Source organism: Paralichthys olivaceus, chromosome 4 (assembly GCF_024713975.1).
Source record: "Paralichthys olivaceus isolate ysfri-2021 chromosome 4, ASM2471397v2, whole genome shotgun sequence".
In the NCBI taxonomy this organism is placed as follows: domain Eukaryota; kingdom Metazoa; phylum Chordata; class Actinopteri; order Pleuronectiformes; family Paralichthyidae; genus Paralichthys; species Paralichthys olivaceus.
This window is the reverse complement of record NC_091096.1, coordinates 8,699,012-8,720,506: the sequence shown is the minus strand read 5'-3', so window position 1 is coordinate 8,720,506 and position 21,495 is coordinate 8,699,012. Positions and strand designations below refer to the sequence as shown.

The 21,495-nt window shown below is 39.2% G+C and overlaps 1 protein-coding gene across 5 annotated transcripts in view; it reads left to right on the top strand.

The window, feature by feature from the left end:
• Nucleotides 1-21,495, top strand: part of ntrk2a (neurotrophic tyrosine kinase, receptor, type 2a) — a 76,947-nt gene that overhangs the window by 37,602 nt on the left and 17,850 nt on the right. For all 5 annotated transcript variants that reach the window (XM_069523569.1, XM_069523567.1, XM_069523566.1 and 2 more), the window contains 2 exons: nt 9,386-9,574; nt 18,319-18,449. In XM_069523569.1, the coding sequence (XP_069379670.1) occupies nt 9,386-9,574; nt 18,319-18,449 (320 nt within the window). The remainder of the gene's footprint in view (nt 1-9,385; nt 9,575-18,318; nt 18,450-21,495) is intronic.

Below are 21,495 nucleotides of genomic sequence, written 5' to 3'. Positions count from 1 at the left end.
TGTAATGTCTCTGTGTGCTGTAGTTCTTTCTCGATGAACTTGAATTCATTAAGGTCTTAAAAAGTCTTAAATTTAACTTGAAACCTACAGAAACCCTGAAGAGTCAGGTCATGGAATTTATGTCCATTTATGTCCATACTGTATGTGATATTTTTCTGATGGCCTGATGTTAAAGACCTGGAAACTCAACACACAGTCCTTTTTCTCACTTTTATTTATTGCTCTGTCACGTCGGTCCTAGCTACCTCATCTTCGCCTCTCTGACCACCTCAGAGGGCTTTATGTAGGAAGCGTTGGTCTTCTAGTGTGTGTCATATGAGAAGGTGAATGTGGGTTGAATATTATAAATAGAAAAGATTAGACTGAGGGAGTTACGGAGAAGGAGGAGAGAGAGGAGGATGTGGGGAAAAAAAGATGATGATGACGAAGGAAAGCGGGGTGGTAGACACATGCATGGAGATGAAGAGAAGAGGAAATGTCTATTTTTAACAGTGGATGTTACAGAGAGGGGAATGTGATAGGCCTCTGGATCAGGACAAAGAGGAGGAGGAGAAGGGTTTTTGGCTTGTAGAGGCAGATTCATATTGACATTTATCTAACTGCAGTGTGGAGGAAATTCTACCCATCTACTGTATCCATCCCTCTGTTTGTCTGTCATTTCTTTTTTGTAAGCCCATCTTCCAACATCCATGTTGGATGTCATCTTTGTCAGTATTTCAATTTTTTCTCCTTAAAATCGTTTTCTGTTTGTTTGTTCATTGGGGTTTTCTTCCTTTTTTCACAGCAGAAACTATTTGTTATCATAAGCTGCCATTTGTCCCTGGAATGAAACATAAATTATCGCTGAAGATATGTTGATAAAAGAAAAATCAAATTTCAAGAAATAACATCTCTTGTTTCAGCTTCCCACATCAAAGTTTTCATTAAATGAACATCTTTGAATTTTGAAAAACAAAACGACATTATCAGATGTCACTTTGGACTCACCATGGCACTTTTCCGTCTATTTTTGATGTTTCAAGGAAACCATTATGGGATAAAAAAACAAACAAACTGCCATTAGCACTAATAAAATGTGATAAATGCCATTAGAGAGGCAATTCAAATTTGGGCTCTTTCAATTCAGTGAAAAGAGAAAACTAAAAAACCTCTGGGGCTTTAAAGTTAAAGAAAGCATGGTTTTAGATTTTAAATATGTCTCAATAATATTGGAGGCTGTTGAGATGAATTGATAAGGAATTTTAGGGCGGATAACAATGATCAATACTTATTTGTTTAAAAATGTTTTTTTTGAAAGATCAATAAGCTAATTTACATTTTTATTTATGTTTCTGCTTATTTTGAGAATTTATCTTCCTGCTTCTCAGCAACCAACTTCCTCTCTTCTGTCTGTCTCTCTTCACCTCATCCCTCCATCCCCTTCCTCCTAGATCAATAGATTGCTTCCTGTGTTCAGCAGGTTGACAGCAAAGTTTAGAGACCACTGGGTTTATGTTACCAGTCACTTGTGAGCGTCTGCTTGTGTGTGTGTGTGTGTGTGTTTGCACATATTGTTAGGGGGTCATGGAGGCCTTTGGGGTCAATAGAGGCAGAAGTCCTGTCCTTGCTCTGCTGACTGCTCAAAGACAACAACTGAAAGAGAAAAGGTTATAGGGTTTACAATTGCCTGCATTTTTGATTTGTAATTAGTTTTGATCAATAGGCACATTTTCGTGCTGTAGCCAAATGTTTTTTTCCCATGAAATTGTCTCGAGTACCACTCTACTGCACACAGTTCTATCAGCAGCTCCAGGAAAGATGATGGCAGTACATGCACCGAATGGCCACAAGAGACAGAGACTTAACCAAAGCCTAACACTTGTCCTTTTATTTTGTTGTTTTTGGAGTCCAGCATCACCTCTGAAGTGTATCATACTTCAACCAATCTTGTACTCTTACCTCACTGACTATCGCCAATGAAGTATTCCACCATTATCTGCCGACAACTGTTCTCACTGCTCTCTGAGCACAAGACGACCAAGTTGTTTCAACAGACAGGCTCTGATGACCTTAAATCCCATAATAGCCACTCTACATCCATCGCCATGGGCAGCCTGCAGCAGTAAGTGGCTTCAGTTTGTCTGAGCTATACCCAGAGACCCTAAGAGAGATCAATACCGTCACTCAAAGTCATTGTTTTAACTCAGCTCCAGTGGAGCCTCCTGCCATAAAACTCCTACTCCACTCCTGGCCCCAAACCCCCAGGCTCTCACAGTCACACTGCTCCCACGGCAGCAACCCACAGAGCTAAAGAACGGGCCGTCCACATGGGCGTATTCATGGCTGTGTTACACTGTGTTTGACTCACAATCATCTGTGTGTCATATCTGTAGCTCCTGTGGCTTTATCATTGCCAATATTCTTTGCATTTCTGCAGGATCCTCCAGGAAGCATTTCAGTGTTTCTGGTGTGAATGTTGTTGCAACAAGATGAGTGTTTCGACACCAACTGTACACCAAGTTTCCATTGTTTCATCATCATTCAAAGAAGAGAGATTTCCCTAAGTTTTTATAACCATTACATGATGGAGCAACACATCTGCTTAGATTTACCAGGAGTCTCATTTCCATCACCGAACATCAACCTCGAATGAAGCAGACCCTGTGGACTGGAGGTCATTAATTTAACGGTGTCATTATTCGTAAGTTCTACTCTGTTCCAAGGCAGCACCCTTTGTTGACAGAAGCAGCTGTTGGTCACACACAGGGACACTTGTGTCAGAATAAACCTGATCAAGACCTTGATGATAAAAGCCACCCAGTCACAGCTTGTTTAAATGATGCCGTATCTGAACACTTGAGGTAAGTGGTCAAATAGTGATGAGCACATGTTACATGCAATTACAAGACTCCACTTTCATACAAGTTAGATCCTGTTCAGGGCTAATGACACATGAACCCAAATTAGCCCTCAGTGGGACTAATTTGGGCAAATAGAAAATGTGAATGTCCTGAGGCTGTATGATTTCAACTCATGAATTTACAAAGATAGATAAAAATGGTAAGAGAATGGAGGGGAATTATAGGAAGAAGTGAAGTTATCGTTAAGTTATGTGATTAGTTTAAAAACACCCTTCTTTGGGTCCATTGGCTGCGAGGGGCAAATAAAAGAACTGCGAAAAACAATCAAGCTGTCAAATCTGTGTAAATACAGAATGTCTGAAACAAAAGTAATCAGATGATCAAACCCACATGTTAGCCAAAATGCTTTGGAAGCAGCAACATTAATGAACGATAAACGTATTACCCAAAATGTTTGTTTTAAATAACAGAGTGCCTGTTTCTTACAATATTTGCTGTAGCTTTTTTGTCCAATAACGGCTGATTACTGACACCTACTGTCTGTTTTTACTGTCAAACAGAGTGATTTAGATGATCTGGCTGACCTGTTGACTTGATTTAATTTTGGTTGGAAATTGCATTGCTGCGTACTCTGGTGCCTACAGGGTTTTTATATCCAAGACAAATGATGGAGACCCAAACTGCAATAAACTAAAAATGTCCTTTCATTCCATAAATCTTCTGGTTTGTGACAAACCTAAACAATCAAAACATGTCGCCTTTACCTGTAAATAAAGAGAAATTGATGTGGAAACAATGACTTACAGTAATTGGCAGTGTTAGTGTTCCCTCTCCTGTCATTTCCCTTTCACTCATGACCTGAGCTTTGAAATACAACAATGTAATTTATGGATTTTTGACCCAGGTTTCCTCTGAGTATAGTAGCCATTCAATTAAAGCTGCATTCTCCTCCGCTGAAAAATATTTTAGAGCAGGAGAGTAGGCATGTTTGGTTCTTTCAGTAAATCAAAAAAGAAGAAAGAACATGTCTGGATTAGCCCTTTCACCAAAACAAGTTCCCCACTGATGCGATTTTGTCGCTGTAACCTTGACTTAGTGCCACGCAAGAGGACTGTCATTGGTTTAAAGAAGGCAGATTGTTTTTTTTCTCCCTTTAATCACCATTTTCAAATGTCGGCCATTTGGTCAAATGCTAGCTGTTGTCTAATGGGCATGATTGAGCAATCAGATTAATTGTTTTACTTTAAAACATGATACAAAGTTCCTCCAGATTTTACCCATCCACTGTCTCTTCAGTTGCTAATTGGTCAGTAAGAGTAAAATGATTAATTTCCTATGTTTTTGACTTGCAACGTATTACAACATTATTCCGTTGATTTGGTTGAGCTTCCCGTACCAATCGTGACGTCAGAGGAAAATGTCCACTTTGTGAATAAGGTGAAAAGCTGAACGATGATCAGAGCGGGCAGACCATTCTCGACACGGATGTGTATCGATAGGTCTGGCTATAAGTGACCCACCAGACTGTGAGGAGCATGAGACACCATCAGTTTAAACATCAGATGCATTAACAGTGTTGGGTCATGAGTCGCGACCTGACCCCACTTACACCTTCACCTCTTCTGTCCATCTCTCTTTCCCTCCCATCACCTCTCATCTCTACAGCTTCATCCCCCTTTTACCAGGTCATTCCCTGTGGGCCCTCCTCTGCCTCCCTCCATGTCTCTCACACACACACACACACACACACACACACAAACACACAAACACACACACTCCTATTCCTCCTCGGCTTAACGGTATTTATAACGATCTGACCCGGGGACCTCTCTGTGTTAATGATCTTCAGCCCCTCCCAACAGCTCCCAACACAAACACACACACATACTGACAGACAACAACCTGAATGCTTGTGTGCATCATGTCTTTTTTCTCTCAGGTCAGAGAACTTGAAAAGTCAGCCACTAACAGCTTAATGTCTTGATTGCACAAGTTCTCCAGTGAGACAATTTTGAAAACAATTTCCCATTTGAAACAGCTTTAAAAGGATTGTGAGCTGTGCGAAATGACAGCATCACATTTAATCATAGTCAGACAGTTTCAATCTCAATTTAAGAGAAAAATAAACAAAAGGAAAGTAAAGTGATGAATTCAACAAAAAAACATACAATGGTAACCGTTAGAAAAGATCATCGTTTGTGACTGTAAAAGGACACTGTATGTGGTTTTAATGTCATCTCTGGTTTTAATGTCATCTGTGGTGATTTGTACATTTTCAGGGAATTCGAAGGATTCCTTTTGGCTTGAAAATTCTCACCAGCGTCATTATAGCGACTACAAAACTACCAAAATGTTAATCAATTCAATTGATTGACTACGTAATATATCAATGAACCAAACATTGTATAGCATAAGGTTAGTGCAGTTCAAAGCACTTCACAACTGACTGATGAGTAAAGAATGAGACAAAAACAAATACAAATGCTGACACTGAAAAACCATAAAATAATATATTCTACAGTTATAACAACAACAATAAAAAGTACAGTGAATTGATTGTACATGGATTTTTGTATGTGAGTAACAATTTGTAATGTGTAAAAAATGAGCCATGGTTGTGAGTTATAGAAGAAAATTGCAAAGAGCATTCAGTCCAAAGTGAACAGCTACAAACAGAATATTCTCAATTCAACCCAGAACTTGTATAGTTTTCTTTTATTCCCCCATCATCACTTACTGCAACTAATACTATGCATTAACAGAAAGATGCTGCAAGATGAGTTCTCTCTTACACAAACACACACGGACAAACAAACTTTCCCAGGTTCTCCCTCTCAATTGAGCCCTGTCAGCAGCAATGGAGCCTGAGCAGAGGCCGGGGACGCAGGAAATGAACAATGCCAGTGTTATAATTCAGCAGAACCAACCTGCATGAGAAGGACAACATCGACTGTGTTTTGTGCTTCAGGGAAATCAATCTCAATTCATACTACAATGTTTGCATCTTGAAGAGGTCTAGAGAAGGACTGAGCTTCACCGGTGCGAGGTGTAATTCTGACATCTAAGTTTTAACCCTGCATCCATTCTCTGAAGGCTCTAGCCCACTGTGACTGAGAGAATGTCACAGTGCTGCAGGCTGCCCACAGTTTTTCTAGTGTTTGTGACCTTGTGAGGTTGCTTGCTATATAAGTACAAGGACACACACCAACAGTTGTGTTATTTCGCAGTGATCAAAGCTGCAATGAGTAACAGTGATGTCAGCACACTTAAATTCAAAATCTTGAGTATAACCTGATCTAGACTACATCAAATCTAGACTACAACCTTTATGATTGGGAGAGGTGTTGTAATAATAATAACATGAACAATGGCTCTATTCAGTTCAGATGTTTCTGTAAGTCATGTCAGTGTGGCAGTGATTCAGTATGCACAATACAAGGACCTTGAATCTGAAGTAGCTAAATTCAATTCAACAATCATTAATTTGATTTATTACCCTGTGTGCCAGTGTAACGGGAAGTAAGGTATTGTGTGTGTGTGTGTTCTCTTATTGAGAATATTCTTTTAAAGGTTCAGATGATTAACTTTTGGAGCTGATCGGTCTATCTCTGCAAATAATAGAGAGACAATCTAAAGCTTATATCGACCACTAAATGATTTCCCATCATAGGATAAGAGAAATAATGAAAAAGTTAAAAATTAATGACATCATGCATTTTCAAGGTATCTCTCCATCCTATATAGGACTATAGACCTACAGTTTAAATAGATTGAAAACTTATTTCTGATAATACGGTAGAAATGTTTTTCACAATCTACACCTTATTTCTCAATCATCGATCATCATATGGTATAAATTAAATTTTATTACATTTGTCATTACAACATGGAATTATTACATAGAAAAAAGTTAGCATTGCGTAATAGGGGTGTGTACAGTGAGTGTGCAGGGTATGCAGAATGCCTCAGACACTTTTCATTTAGTTTTGCTTTTCCCACTGCAATAAAAACGTCTATTATCTGTTACTCACACATCCAGTTGAAACATAGGATCCCATCAGACGTGTTAAGAAGAAATCAGTCAACTTTTAGATTGTTGGCAAACTCCATCTTCTAAACCATGTGGAGTTCTGATTCTCTGTAGGTTGAGAGTCAGGGGGAGTCATTGAATTTAAAGTTTCAACAACATCAAGGAGAGATTTAAAACTGTAGTGAGACAAAGAATACACAAAGACGATGTCAAAAGACATAATGTGTTTTTTTTCTCTTTCCTCTAGTGTGTTATATAGGTTTTTGTAAATGTAAAAGGTCGGCGAAGTTAAAAAGCCCAACGTCTGCAGTAAAGGGAGTTCCACCTGAATCTGAATGTGAGCATAATACATCTCATTTAAAACAATACTTACAAGTCGATATGTGCATGAAGGCATTTGTTGTCCATGTAATTGTTCCTCTTGTCTATACTGGCCTCAAACTTGCTACCTGCTTATTTCAGCATATGTTGTGCTCAGCAAAACGAACTGGATGTCCAGTTGAAGCAAACGAAAGACAGATTAAATATGTAGTTTTAGTAAAAAAAACAGCTAACTGCTATTCTTTTCTTTCTACTGTAAGTTGAGCAGCAGTGGAGGAATAATAATCCAAAGAGGAAATAAGCTAAACAAAGACTGCAACATTAGAGGATGCACAGATGATGAGTCTGTAACTCATGATATCTTTAGATAAACTTTACAGATTGTACAGAACATGGACTTTTCCCCATCACTTCACAGAAGAATCAAATACAGTGACCAGTACAACTTTCAACATACATGTGGATGTAGTTAAAGACATGTAAAAATGTGAATTAATCATTCAGGGTGGCTGTTAGTATCAGGCAGTAACATGATTATTGCTGTGTGTCTGTGTGCACGTGTGTGTGACTTCATATGCAAAAGATGTGAGAAACCTGTATGCACTTGCAAATGTGTCTGCTGTAAAGTGATACATTCTGAGTGTGAAAGAAAGCTGGTATTGTTTGCCTTGGCACTGAACCTAAAGACACAGAGAATTAGCAGAGATGAAGGTTTACTGTCAGTGACAAACTTGTGAACGCTAAGTTGGCCTCATGGACCGTTTCACTGTCCTAATTAGAAAAGAATAACACTTCTGTTGCCAAAACGAAACACTTTTCTGTAAAAAGGGTTTGGCTCGGTGTCTGACTCACGCCATCCCACCTCTCTTCTGGTTTCACCATCTTGCTTCATGTTGCTGTTGCAGCTCTGCTCTCAGACATGTTTCTTATATGAAGCATGGATTTTCATATCTGGTGTTGGAATGACACAGAAAAATAGTTTTTTCCAGAGACAAGTCTTCATAGTATATAAATATTATCAACTGAGAACATGGAATCTGGATCTCCTGCACTTCAAAATAAAACAGGAAACACAGAACTCAGAAAGAAACAACTGAACACAAACCTAAACACAAGGAAGCACAGGTAAAAAACAAAAGAGTCCATAATCAAGAGTCCACCAATAATTAACCTGTACATTAATAACCCATATTTGTGCTCAGCACCATTGTCCTCTGGTCACAATTCCTTCATAGCTGTGGTATAAATATTTATCTCCACTCTTCTTTGGCTTGTTGTCCTGTTGGACTACTGTCTTGTAAAGTTTCACTCTATTCGCACATAGTAGTTTGTTAATTTTATGTTAGGTTGGATCACACACACACACATACATGGCAAATGAAACTGATTGCTATGATAAGGGTGGCTGCATAATCTTTGTTTGTGTGTGTGTGTGTTTGCATGAGGTCACTGTCCGGTGCGATGGGTCTTACGTGGTCAGCTAAACGTTGTACCTCTCCTACTCAGTGAGAAGGTTTTGAAGGATGTTTTCATTTGAAAGCTTGGTCTCATGGAGCAGCATGTCTGAATAAATGGATACATCCCTTTTTTAAGAGTTGTTTCAGGTGCCTTTGAGATAATGACATATAATCCCAGAAGTCCAATTTGGGCAGTTGGACATTTTATGAGCACTAAAAACTAAAAAAACTAAAAAGCAAGTTTCTCTCCGGTCTTTACGACACTATCACATTCAGATCTAGTCACAGCCTCACTCGCTCATGTGCACATTTCATCTGCTCATTCTCAAAACTGTTTGTCTGCTTCTCAGAACTCCACAGCTGTTTATGATATTCCAAGGAGGGATTTTTACAACAACTCTATCTTACATCAGGACAGTCGCCAGGTTAAAAGGTGAAATGCAGTTACAAAGTAATCCACCAGGAATGTGACTGTTCCATAAAACAAGCCAGTGTAGTCGCCTGTTTTAAGAGATCCACTCCTTCTCTTAGAGCTCTCGTGTGATCAACAATAACTGCTTTCTTCCCCACTTTATCATCTCATCTCGTCAATCTCTGCTGATAACAACTTAATACATTTTCTTGTGTCCTTATTTTTAATAACATGACTGAAATGTTGTTTCTATCGCACATGCACGACCTTTCTCAATCATTTTAAAGATTAACAAACGGATCTCTCCACCACTCTGCTCTCTCAGGACCATCATCAGTGATCAGCAACGATGATGACTCGGCCTCTCCTCTTCACCACGTCTCCAACGGCAGCAACACTCCGTCCTCCTCAGAGATGGGCCCTGATGCCGTCATCATCGGCATGACCAAGATCCCGGTGATCGAGAACCCTCAGTACTTCAGGAGCACAAACAGCCTGCTCAAAACCGACACATGTGAGTAATAAAACCAGTCAATGTGTAGCCAAATGAACTACGTTGGGGGGAAAAAGTCACATTTATCAATCAGTTATGAGCTGTATGAGCAAGTATTCAAGTTTCCACAGGAGTTACCATGGCAACGCATTTACTAAGCTGTCATGGTGATGACCTTGGAGCTGCCAATTTAAAGGGTGAAATAGAAAGTCTATTTATATGCACATATCCATTCATAAATTTGAAACTTCCAAGTGTGACTCATGCACAAATATTCCCTCAGCCGCAGGAAGCAAAGCACCACAGGTAGTCGTGATGTTTTTTCTGAAGTTGAAAAGCTTCAATTTATCTAACACACGTCATACACACACACACACACACACACACACACACACACACACACACAGAGACACAAATCAAACAAAAGATGGCAGTCAAAGAGAGTGGGGAGGGGACAGAGACAAACAGAGTAGAAGAGACACATGAAGGAAACAGAAGACGACAAAGAGGGAGCAACAGTCAAATAGACAGAGAGCACACAAGTATATTGACCTGGTCCATCAACATGACATTATGATTATTGGAAAGTAATAAAAGCTTCCTCAGACTTTGGCCTTGTGCTCTATTGTAAATTATGGAACTGCATGTGTGTGTGTGTGTGTGCGCACCATCAGGCTCTTTTTGTTCAGGGCAAGGTTGAGGAGGTATAATAATAGGAGACTGGGAGTTGACCTCTTCGTTCCTGCGATATAATGAAAAGATAAACAGGGATTTACGGCCTAAGGACAAGAACGAAAGCGCAGAGGATCAATGAAAGTCAATAATGCACTACTGTGTATGTGCCCATATGCGTGGCTTTAATATATTACAGCCATTACAACTATTACTCTACTTGCTTCTTTGACTCAGCAGCATAAATACTGAAAGTATCTGACGGATTATTTGGCACTCAGACCCGTATAATAGCTTTTGATGGAGACATTTTTGGCAAAGTGATGCTAGGTTGCATGCCAGGAACTGAACTCTTGTTTTTTGTTTTTGTTTTTTTTTAATAGTGGCCTTAACCAGCTTGTGGCCTGTAATATTGAATGCAGGAATCAGTAGTGGGCACACGTTTCTACCTAAAAAGATGGCACCGACCTCTTCCTGGCAGGAATAAAGCAGCAATTACTCTGCAGAGATGATGGAGCAGCATGTAATTACGGAACTAGTTGCAAAGCCTCAGTTGTACAGATTAAAACTTAAGTGAACACCTCTTAAACGGTATCATCAGAGGAGTTTCTCACATGCACTATTAAGGAGTTATGGCAAATGTATAAAATAGGTGGCGACTACTGTTTTTATGTTTCCTTTATCCCACACTCACAGGACATGGTCAGACCTTTAGCAATACTAGATAATTTATATAAATCAGGCTTTATTTGTTATTCATGTATGTAGCTAAACAGTATTTGCAGGAACTGAGGAAATTTCCTGAATTTAAAATGAGGAAACCCGAACGACAGGTGAACAGAGAAAGATAAAATGATAAAGATGTAATACAAATTACTAAAACAGATGTGGAATGACCACATACAACCAACAATGCCACCCACAACAGCAGAGAAGTCTCTAGTTTTATTTACTTGGCGTCTTTAGGTTAGATGTTTCAGAGTTTGCAGTTCAAGTTTTGTTTAAATCTCTTTAAATCTGTTATGTAAAATCAGAAAAGAAACTACTTCTTACATCCTGAATTTTAAAAACAAAATTACTGTAGTTAACTTATTGTAGATGGCCTCATGCAAGAATTATTACGATATAACCGATAACAGATTTGTTGGTAAGTTGAGCATGTCATCCTAGTCACAATCTTCTGTTGGGTACAAACAAAACTTACATGTGATTCAATTTTTTTTTAAGTTAAAAATAAAGAGGATTAACATGAATTAATTGAAAAAGATACATAACAAACAAAGCAAGATTTATATTCTGTTCACCACATCACCATCATAGCATCATCCACTCTGTCTCTGACAGCTCCTGCAGGGTCTGCATGCAGGTCTCTGATGACACATCACTGACAGATGCACTATTAGCATTTTCTAATTGTTTTGGGTGCCATGATACGACTCCTGCTTCTGCTGAATATGTTATGTTTTTGTTCACTGGCAGCAGGTCCTGAAGCTTCGCTCTGGGAAATCCCTCTTTTTACTTTTGTGTTAGATTTCTATGAACAAACCTTTCCCATAAAAGATGCAGATGAGGCAGCCTTATATGGTGAATTTAGGGGCATTGATCAAATCTCACAAATATGCGTCTCCTCATGAACAGGTGGTATTCATCATTCTGATAAGAGGAATTTATTACAATAGAGGTTAGTGAATCCAACTTGGAACACTCTTAGAAACAAGCCTCAAAGGAACAAATAAGACAATAAAACAAGAATATGTGGATTTCCCAGTCAGGTTACACACTTCGGTCCAGAAAACTTGTTAACAAAGGACTAAGAGGTCTAACAAGGTAAACATTTGAAGATCTTTTTGTCTTAGCTGCTTAAAGGCATTTCACATTGCACATCCCACTAACACACACATTCATACAGCGCTTCTATATCCACCAATTGTCTGCAACTCACACTTGACAGTGAAAAACTGCCGGCGCAGATGTCAGAGGGATATTTGGATTTCAGTTTTCTTGCCATAATTCAGACTGGAGGAACTGGGAATCGAATGTCAAACTCTTTAGTTAGTCGACAACCCACTCCACCTCCAGACCCACAGCCATATAAATTTTATTCTCTAACATAATGTTAACATGCTAATGCTAAAAATGTGTTTAACTTATTTTTTTGGCCTTAAAGAAATAGTTTGACACTGAAAATATGCTTATTTGCTTTCTTGCCAAGAGTTAGAAAAAGAGACTGACACAAAGTGGTTCCTTCATGGTAAATCTTCCAGTAATATTTACATGAGAATGTTAAATCCTAACTATACTATAATATTCCCCTAAATGTAAATTCCTATTACTTGAGTGAGTCATCATCAACAGTATCTCTCATTTTTTCCACCACTACATCTCAGCAGATCTTTTGGGGTTTGTATTTTGTTGTATCTAGGGATTGAGGATTAACACTGTTCTGGAAAATGTAATTCACAAGTCAACATGTGTGTTCAGTATTTGAAAACACCCTTTCACGCAGACATGTGGACACATGCTTACATACACACACACACACACACACACACACACACATACACACACACACACACACACACACAGTGGTTGATTAAAAGGAGTCGGGTGAAAAAAGAAACAATTGAGTAAAACATTAAAAGCATTTCAAGCATTTGAATAGTTGAAGTCCCTGTTGGTTTTATTTCCAAAGCATCTGTCAAGAATGATTTGACCGATCACATTGTTGGGTTCAATTTCCAAATTTTTGAAGCTGTTTTATTTCTGGATCCACAGTTGTGGAAAGATTTTGGGCCGAGTTGAGGAGAGAAGGAGGAAAGGATGGAGAGGCAGATGGCAAACAGGGAATAATTATGATCCGAGACATTCATTTCTTTGGCTGTTTATAAGATGCTGATTAAGAGGGAATGGTGTTAGTGGTGGCTCTGTAGGGAGACGTGGTGAGACCGGAGGATGTAGGAAAAGGACAGATGGAAATAGGCAGGAGAGGAGGTAGTTGATGGAAAATATTATTCCTCTGGATGCTAATGTTGTAGGCACTGTCATAAACAAGTGATGGAAAAAGACGGACAGAGCAACAGACTGATGGAAAAACAATTCCTGGATTTAAATGGTTAGAGCACAAACAAACCGACCTATGAAGTGCACAAGGCCTCGTGCTTGGATAAGGCCATATCTAAATCTAATTAGTCCACAGAGAGAGCCCAGAAGGCACAAGCCCATTCCATATTTGGAAACAAGCAACAGTGGATGTCGGAAAAGGAGAAAACTCATAACTTGTTGATTATTACAGCACCATGTCATCGATACCTGAGCTGACATCAACAATAAGGGATTGACAACCACAAAGATAGAAAGATTGGTTAAGAAGTTAAAAAGAAAAAATAGGAGTATAAATAACAGTATAAATCAATGTCTAATCATGAGAATGTATGATCAAGAACACAGTATTGAAATGGTTATGAGTGTTATATGGAGAAGACAAAGTAATAGTAATATTATTGATTAATAAATGATAAATAATCCAGGGTATTCTCCATCGTGTTTGTAATTAACTATAGTAAATTGTGTTTCTAAACTACTGTGTATGAAAAGAAGAAATAGGTTTGTGGTTAAAAGGAAAGTGGGAGTTTGGTACTAAGTATCAGAAAGGCTTTAGTGGATTTGTATTTGTATTAAAAGATTAGTGAGTTCATGTCCTTATATAACCAAAGTTACCAGATATGAACAGATCAAGTCCAAAACATTTTCAGAACTTGCCAAATTTGGGTGACATAGCCTAATCTTGCCATACCCAGACCAGCCTGACTCAGAGGTAACATCGAGAGAGGTCTCATAAAAATCAGGGTGCATTGTGCCAAACTGCACAAATCGATGACAAAGAATAGGGACAAGAGCAGGGTCCTCTCGCCCAAAGACCTCCTGCGGGAGCAGCGACTGACAAACAACAAAGAACCAGCGGGGCTCTGGCTAATCACCCGGAGAGACCGTCTGCAGGAGCCGGCCAACTCCAACAGACTTCTGTGAACCAGACCGGAGGAGAGTTCCAGCAATGCCTGATCCGAAGAGAGGGAGATGGCTCCCTGAGAATTGACCTGGTGAAGGATATTGACGCGACTAAGAGCCCTCATAGGCACTTGAGAGGCAGCAGACATGTCCGCCTCTAGTCCCAAAGATGTGCTGGTAATACCTCGGTATAACCAGTGGGCAAGCCTAGCAAGAAGTGAAGAATTCCTGAAACAGCATCCTAAGACAAAGATATAATTGGGAACAACCAGGAAGAGGCAGCATGGTGTAGCTGTCAAGTGGTCACAAGACACAAGACTGTGATGCCTCCAGGTCAGGAGCTCGAGTCGACCTGGCCTGCTCGGAATGGTGGCTAAAGATCTTTCTGTTAGACTGGGGCTCATCCTCATCAGTTGAAAGAACAAATACAATAGGAACGTCAAGGTTGAACTGTTTGCCTTGGTCATCAGAGGTGGTTAACAAGTCCAGAGAAAGAGATCCAGCAACTATAACAACTGTTTTTAGAAGGATGCTGTTGTTACTCACTGTGCCTATTAGTATTCTTACAAATAGACCAATGAAAGTTCTGGTGAAAGGGGAGTAGGGCAGACTTTGGAAAGAAGACAGCATCTGAAGTTTTTTTTATAGAATTTGAATCCTGTTTAGGAAGAAGTCAGTAAGGACACACTTATCTTTACCAGTTTAATGTGAGGGCTAAATAGGACTCCTGTACCGGAGAGCCTGGGTAACAAGAGAATGTTGATTAAAAAGAGATAGGTTTAGCAGCAGAGGGGAATGGCAAAAGGGAGAAATAAATGATGGAACAGAGGGATACTAAATATGGAAAGTGAGAGTAAGATAATGAGGCTGGATGGAGGGATGCTAAATGAGGGAAAATGAGTGAATATGATAAGCATGGAAAACTAGTGCTAATTAAGAAAAACATCAGAGAATAAGAGTACAAAGTTTGGTAAATGGGGAATAATATTTCTGTAGATCTTAATTAAGGATACTGATTGAGGAGGAGAGGGGGATGTGTAGCCCTGCACACAGAGATACAGTTAAATAATGAAAGCAGGATGGAAGGAGGAATGTAACATTGAAACAGGCAGACAGCTGGAAGCTGGATTCATGAGAAATATAACAGCATGAAAAATACCCAATTTTGAATGATTTTGATTACCATATGCAATGATTTAAAATTCCTGCTTACATAAATACAAAATTTGTGGCAAAAACATATAAATCTAACATTAAAAAGTGAATTTTAAATATGGCATGACGTGCTGTGAGCCAACACCAAATCTTCCTGCCAGAGGAATAAAAGATAAAGCAATAGAGGGATCATTGGTCTGCACACATCAATTTATTTGCTGTTTGGGGATGTTAATTAGGGAGAAGTGGTGCGAGGCGTTTTTATGGGTGAGTGCTTATAGAAATAGTGTGGTGAGGTAATTAGCTGGTTAAATGGTGGGTTGTTGTCTTGTGGGGATGTGGGTTTATTGTGTGCTGCTTCTGCTCGGGGAGTTGTGATTGTTCCATTTCCTGCCTCTTTTGTTTCTCTACTGAGGGCTTTATGTCACGACCAACAATAAATGTAAATACATTACATAGACATTTCACCACTTTTGCCCAAATTAAAACTTGTGGGTGATTGGACTTCAGTCGGATGACAGTACAGGTTGAAATCCACCCAAGACCCAGTCAGCGATGAGGACGGACAGGGGCGGTTGTGTTGTCATTTCACATACAACAAATATGTGAAAGTAAATATGTTATTGGTCTCAACTATTCCAAACTATAAACTGTATATAAACACGGAAAAGTTGACTGCTCCTCAAAAGTGAAGCCAAAACATTCCAATCAGCACCTGGTGGCTGGCTGCAACATATTTCATAAATTCTGCCTCCTCCATGTCAGTAGATGAGACATGGACCAGCTAAAAAGTACTGGTTAAGTAATTTTTTCTCAAAGATGACCTCTCTGATTTTAACCCACGTGTTTGTATCATGTTTTTGATAAGTTTGGTTTTAATTAGTTATTTGATTACATCACAATTGACAGCTGCAACTGGCTCATGATTGGTCTGAATTAGATGGCTCCAAATTCACAAGATGGTAGTGTTCATATCTGGGCTATTTCAGCTTCATTTCTGCATAGTGTCAGGAAGTAGAGGCTTATTGTCAAACTAATCTCTGTTCCAAACCAGTGAGGTAGCAGCAGCCAGTTAGGAAGGAGCCATTAGCCAGTAAAAACATGAAGCTAGTACTCAGTACTTTGGACGTCATTCAGGACACTTGTGGATGGAGTGAGGAAGAGACTAAGTGTCTGCTTTCAAATAAATCCTACGACTGCTCCTCAACTTTGATCACAGGGCTTTTGTTGGACTCAACCACACAACACAAGGATGAGAACCGTGACCTTCCGTATCAAAGCCTTTTTCAAGCTCAACATCCACTACAAGAAGTCCAGCAAAAACAAAGCTTTCCCCAAACATATTATAAAAACAAAAAGGTAATATGTTGGCATCATTATAGGACACAAAGCTGACATAGTGTTTACTTTCCAAGTGTATTTAAATGTATTTTATGCCTTTAATGGATGGGACAGAGTAAGCTTGCAAAAGGGGGATAGAGAGAGAGTGGGGAGGACATGCATAGATGGCCGTCGACTCTAACCCAGGCCTCTGTGTGTTGAGACCTTGCCTCGTTGGGGCAGCAGCTCGACCGGGTGAGCAATACGCTGCCCCAAGACACATTTTGCATGGTGAGTGTTTCCCCCCCTGCACAATCTTACTCTGAAAATGAGATGCTTTAGAAAATCGTATGTAGACCAGTGACGTGGCGCTTCTCTCTCTCTCTTATTCGCTCTGTCTGTACATTATTAGGTTTTGGTGGACCTCAGTAGCTAACAGTGTAGATCGATGTAGCTTCTGAGAGTCTAGCTGGGCTTTAATGTGATATTCTGAGTGGACAGCTTTTCTTCAAATGCATCTCTTAATCACATCACAGATAAATCTCCAATCTTGTTGTCTTCCCTCTCACTATGTGTTTGTGTGTGTGTGGGTGTGAATGTGTGTTCAAGAAAAACCCAAGTGCATGTGGGATATTAGGAGTTTCCTTGCATGCAGACAGTTGCACATGTGGCTCACATTCAGAAAGACATGCAGCCTCTAGTTGGTTATAGAGAGAACACCACGCTGTTAATCGTTCTACAATAAAAAAGCTTAAATCATCACCATGGTGAGATGCCAAATTTTCTCAAAAAATCAACTGGCACGGAGTTGCGTGTTACTTAGCAACAGAGAGCAGGTTTATCGACTCTGATCCAACTGAGGGTGATTAGGACGCAGGAGGAGATTAGGAACATGAAACAGACAAAGAAACAGGTTGTCAATATTGAAAAAAAATATGAAATTTGGAGTGATAAAATATTGTACACATGGAATACAGAAGTAGCAATTTAAAGAACAGGATAAGTAAATCAAACTGTTTGTGTAAATACTGGAGACCAGGGTACTGCACTGGGTGGGAAATACATTGAAGCTTGGGACCAATAGTGTGTTGGAGAAAATACAATACATATCAATCCAATTACACTTCAGTGGTTTATCAATATGTCCTCTACCTAACTCTATACTTTGGAATAAGGACAGTCACGTTAGTTCAGCTCTGCTATAAGAAAAGCTATCAAAGGTTTATATGGAAAACGTAGTATCCATTAATGTTTAGTGCAAACTAGAATTAATAATATTATTTTAACAAGGTTCTTAATATTTGCTTTAGTCGAATCACTAATTGTGTTGTATTTTTATTTATTTGTTCAAATCAGATTCAATTTACTAACCAATCACCATATGTATTAATTGAATGGCTTGAAATCAAAACAATGTTAGATAAAACTTGAATAACTAAATTCTGATATTATGCCACAACATCAGGCATTTTTCAGATATATGACATGTCCACTCTTTGAATTTTACGTTTATGACCTCGTTTATTTAAAATGTTTCAGTATTTCTGATCCATAATGGCCAAAAATTTAAATTAAAACATTTTCTTCTTTCTTTGTGTCTCCTTGTTCAACAGTCGTCCAGCATATTAAGAGACACAACATTGTACTGAAGAGAGAACTGGGAGAGGGAGCCTTTGGAAAAGTCTTCCTGGCTGAGTGTTTCAACCTCTCACCTGACCAGGAGAAGATACTGGTGGCTGTCAAGGTAATCTGGAAGTCTAATTGTTTTAAAGAATACATATGATGATTTTTCTGTTTCTCTTTCCTCTAGTGTCTTATATAGATTTTTGTGTATATAACCGTTCTGCTCCTGAAACTGCTGGCTGATACTTTGACATCCTCATGAAGTCACAAACACCCCAATACCCAAATTTTGTATAATACCTAGTGGTTAAGTATAGTACTGTGGCTAAGAGAGCTCAAAAACACGTACAAATTAAGAAAACAACTTCATCAATTTGAAGAAACGTGCAGCAAAATGTCACAATGCATGCAATTACAGAAACAAGCTGCAAATTGCGAAAATGACAGAAAAGTTTCCAGGGGACCAAAAAAGTGATGAGAGTTAATGAAATCTGCTTCTCATCAGAAATAAAATATTGTCCAGTCTATTTTAAAGACGAGAATCACTTCTCCTGCAGAATGATCTGTGGCTCCAACATAAATCACATTACGATATAATTGAAAGTAATTACAGTATTTTTGCAATTAGATCCGATACCTAAAATAAATTTAAAATATGAAATGAGCGGATGACCTTGCTGCACGAAGCATGGCCTTTTTAAATGAAATCCTTCCTATGGCTTCTGCATCGCCATCATCTCGCCTCCATTTCCTCCGCTATTGTTAGAAAGTCGCTCCTTTCGAGAGTTTCTGAGTAAGCGAAAGGTGGAATTACACTCAATCCACCCACTTCCGGGGCTCAAATCGAACGGTTTCCCAGGGAGCATCCTCCCATCACATATATCCTTCCATCCATCTCTCCATCAAGTATGCTTTCTCTGCTGGTCTGCGGTGAAACAGGATCTGATTGGTGAAGAACTTCTCATTAACAATACATGACCTGTGAGGGACCCCCCCCCCCCTTCCTTCCTTCTCCCTCTGGCTTCTTTTACCCCCCATCCCCCCACTTCCTCTGTCCTTCACTCCTCACCTCAAACTCTCTGTCTCTCACCTGTTTTTTTCCCTTCCTCTCTCTTCATCCTGGCACTTTCCTCCTCTCAAATCCTCAACTTTCTTCTCTCTTCCAACACTTCCTGTTTCCTTTCCAGCTTAACTCTAAACCACTCGCCGGCTGTGTGATATTTGATGCCAGCTTAGCTTCAGATCAGTCTGGGCACTTTGTAAAATATGTACCTGAAAATCCTCAGAAGCAGAGTTCTTGGTTGTAGAACAAGAGTCTGGATATTGAAGTCAGGTAAAATGTTCTATAATCAGTACATAACTTACACTGAGACTAGCACAGGTACAGCCGTTTATAGACACAATGTACAGTAGATGAATCATTGAATCATTAGTGTCACGTCATTGATTTAAGTCTCTCAATTCATCATTTTTCTTCAATCAGCTAATGTACCACCTGCTCTCTGAGTGTACGACTCATTCTTTCTGCTCTTTTCATCCTCGTCTCATTGTCGTTTGGGATGACTCACCATTTCTTTTCTGCCGTTTTCCTTTTCCTCCCCCTTGTTGCTCCATCCAAGAAGCCAAATTCTGATGAAAGCTGCTGGAAACATTTCATTTCCAACAGATTTTCAAGGATTTTCAGGAATGGTTCACACAACTACAAAACTAAACTAAAAAGGGACTTTCTGGGGGTTTGAAAGTAGTTCAGTGTCTTGATAATCCAAAAATACTGAGACACTGCTTCTGGAACTAAAAACTACAACCAAACATTATATCGTGGTCATGGACAGATTATGAGAAAATAGGACCCTGGGAGGTAAAATGCAACCCAGACTGAAAGAGGCACAAATGATGCAAATCATTTAACAACTTTTTGAGGTAAATTTTTGTCCCTGTATGTTTTGATTTATTCACTGTATTTATTTTGCATATTTTTACAGACATGTTTCTTTTCTGTCTATTTGCATTTTCTTCAGTCTTTTTTATGTTCTCTTGTCTTTTTCTTTTTTTTGGTCCTTTCACTTTTCTTTTTGAATCTCTTTGTGGTCATCTTACTGAGCTATAAGAATTTCAAACAAGAAATATTATTAGTCACTTCATGCAGTGGCTCCGGCACAGAAGCTGCCTGCCCTCTGGGGCCCGTGCGCCTGTGCCCCAGCAGGCCATTATCATATGGTGTCTGAGGTCATGAATAACAGAGAAATCAACAAGTTAGCTAAACATGAGTCCTACATAATATCAAAACAGCATTCTGGTATACTGAGAAAGCTTTTTTCTTAAAAATGTGAGCAATGAAACTAAGTCTTTGTTACGACTGCCTCAGCAACGAAAATGCAGTTTAAATGTTGTGGTATACCAGATTTACAAAAGAGAAACTGCATTTCACTTTCTAAAGGTCAAAATTGGGCAACATTTAGATGGACACTATATTAATAATGAAGTAGGTATAAGATTTGACAATTAACTTCAACTTCATCGCTACACTAATCGTCTTCATTGTTCAATCAGAGACATATTGAAGAAACTGCAGTCATTTGAATCTTGAGGTGTATTAGTCCATCCTCCCTCCTGTACAATGTTTCTCGTGTACATACTTGACACTTATGTTACACTCTGTCATGCGCGCTACATTATCGAAACATGTTCGCCCTTCTGCACCACATTACAATAACCTGCACTCGCTAATAGAGCTTAATGGTCCTGGTTTTAGAGTCCGCTATCAATCAACCAGTCATCCATAATACAGAGGTAAGTTTTACTATAATACCCTGAGCTGCCATCGATCACAGGCAACACCACAACACGTGCAGATGAACGTAGGAATATGCATACGCACACACATTTACGTCTATACACACTCGCATGCAGTCAATCATCAACACTTTCCATTTTCTATAGTTGCCTTTCGCACATGTAAATGTAAGCTAAAGCTAGAGGCTGTTGATTGCTTGTTATTTGTCCAGGGACCTGAATGTGCACAGACCGGATAACTAACAGTGCAAAAAATATGACTTTTGGCCCGAGACTTAATGCAACACTGAGTTCAGACATTGAGAGCATGAGAGTCGATACGTTGAGGTTTCTGACTCACAGCAAAGTCTCTGTTGTAGAGTTCTGAATTCAAC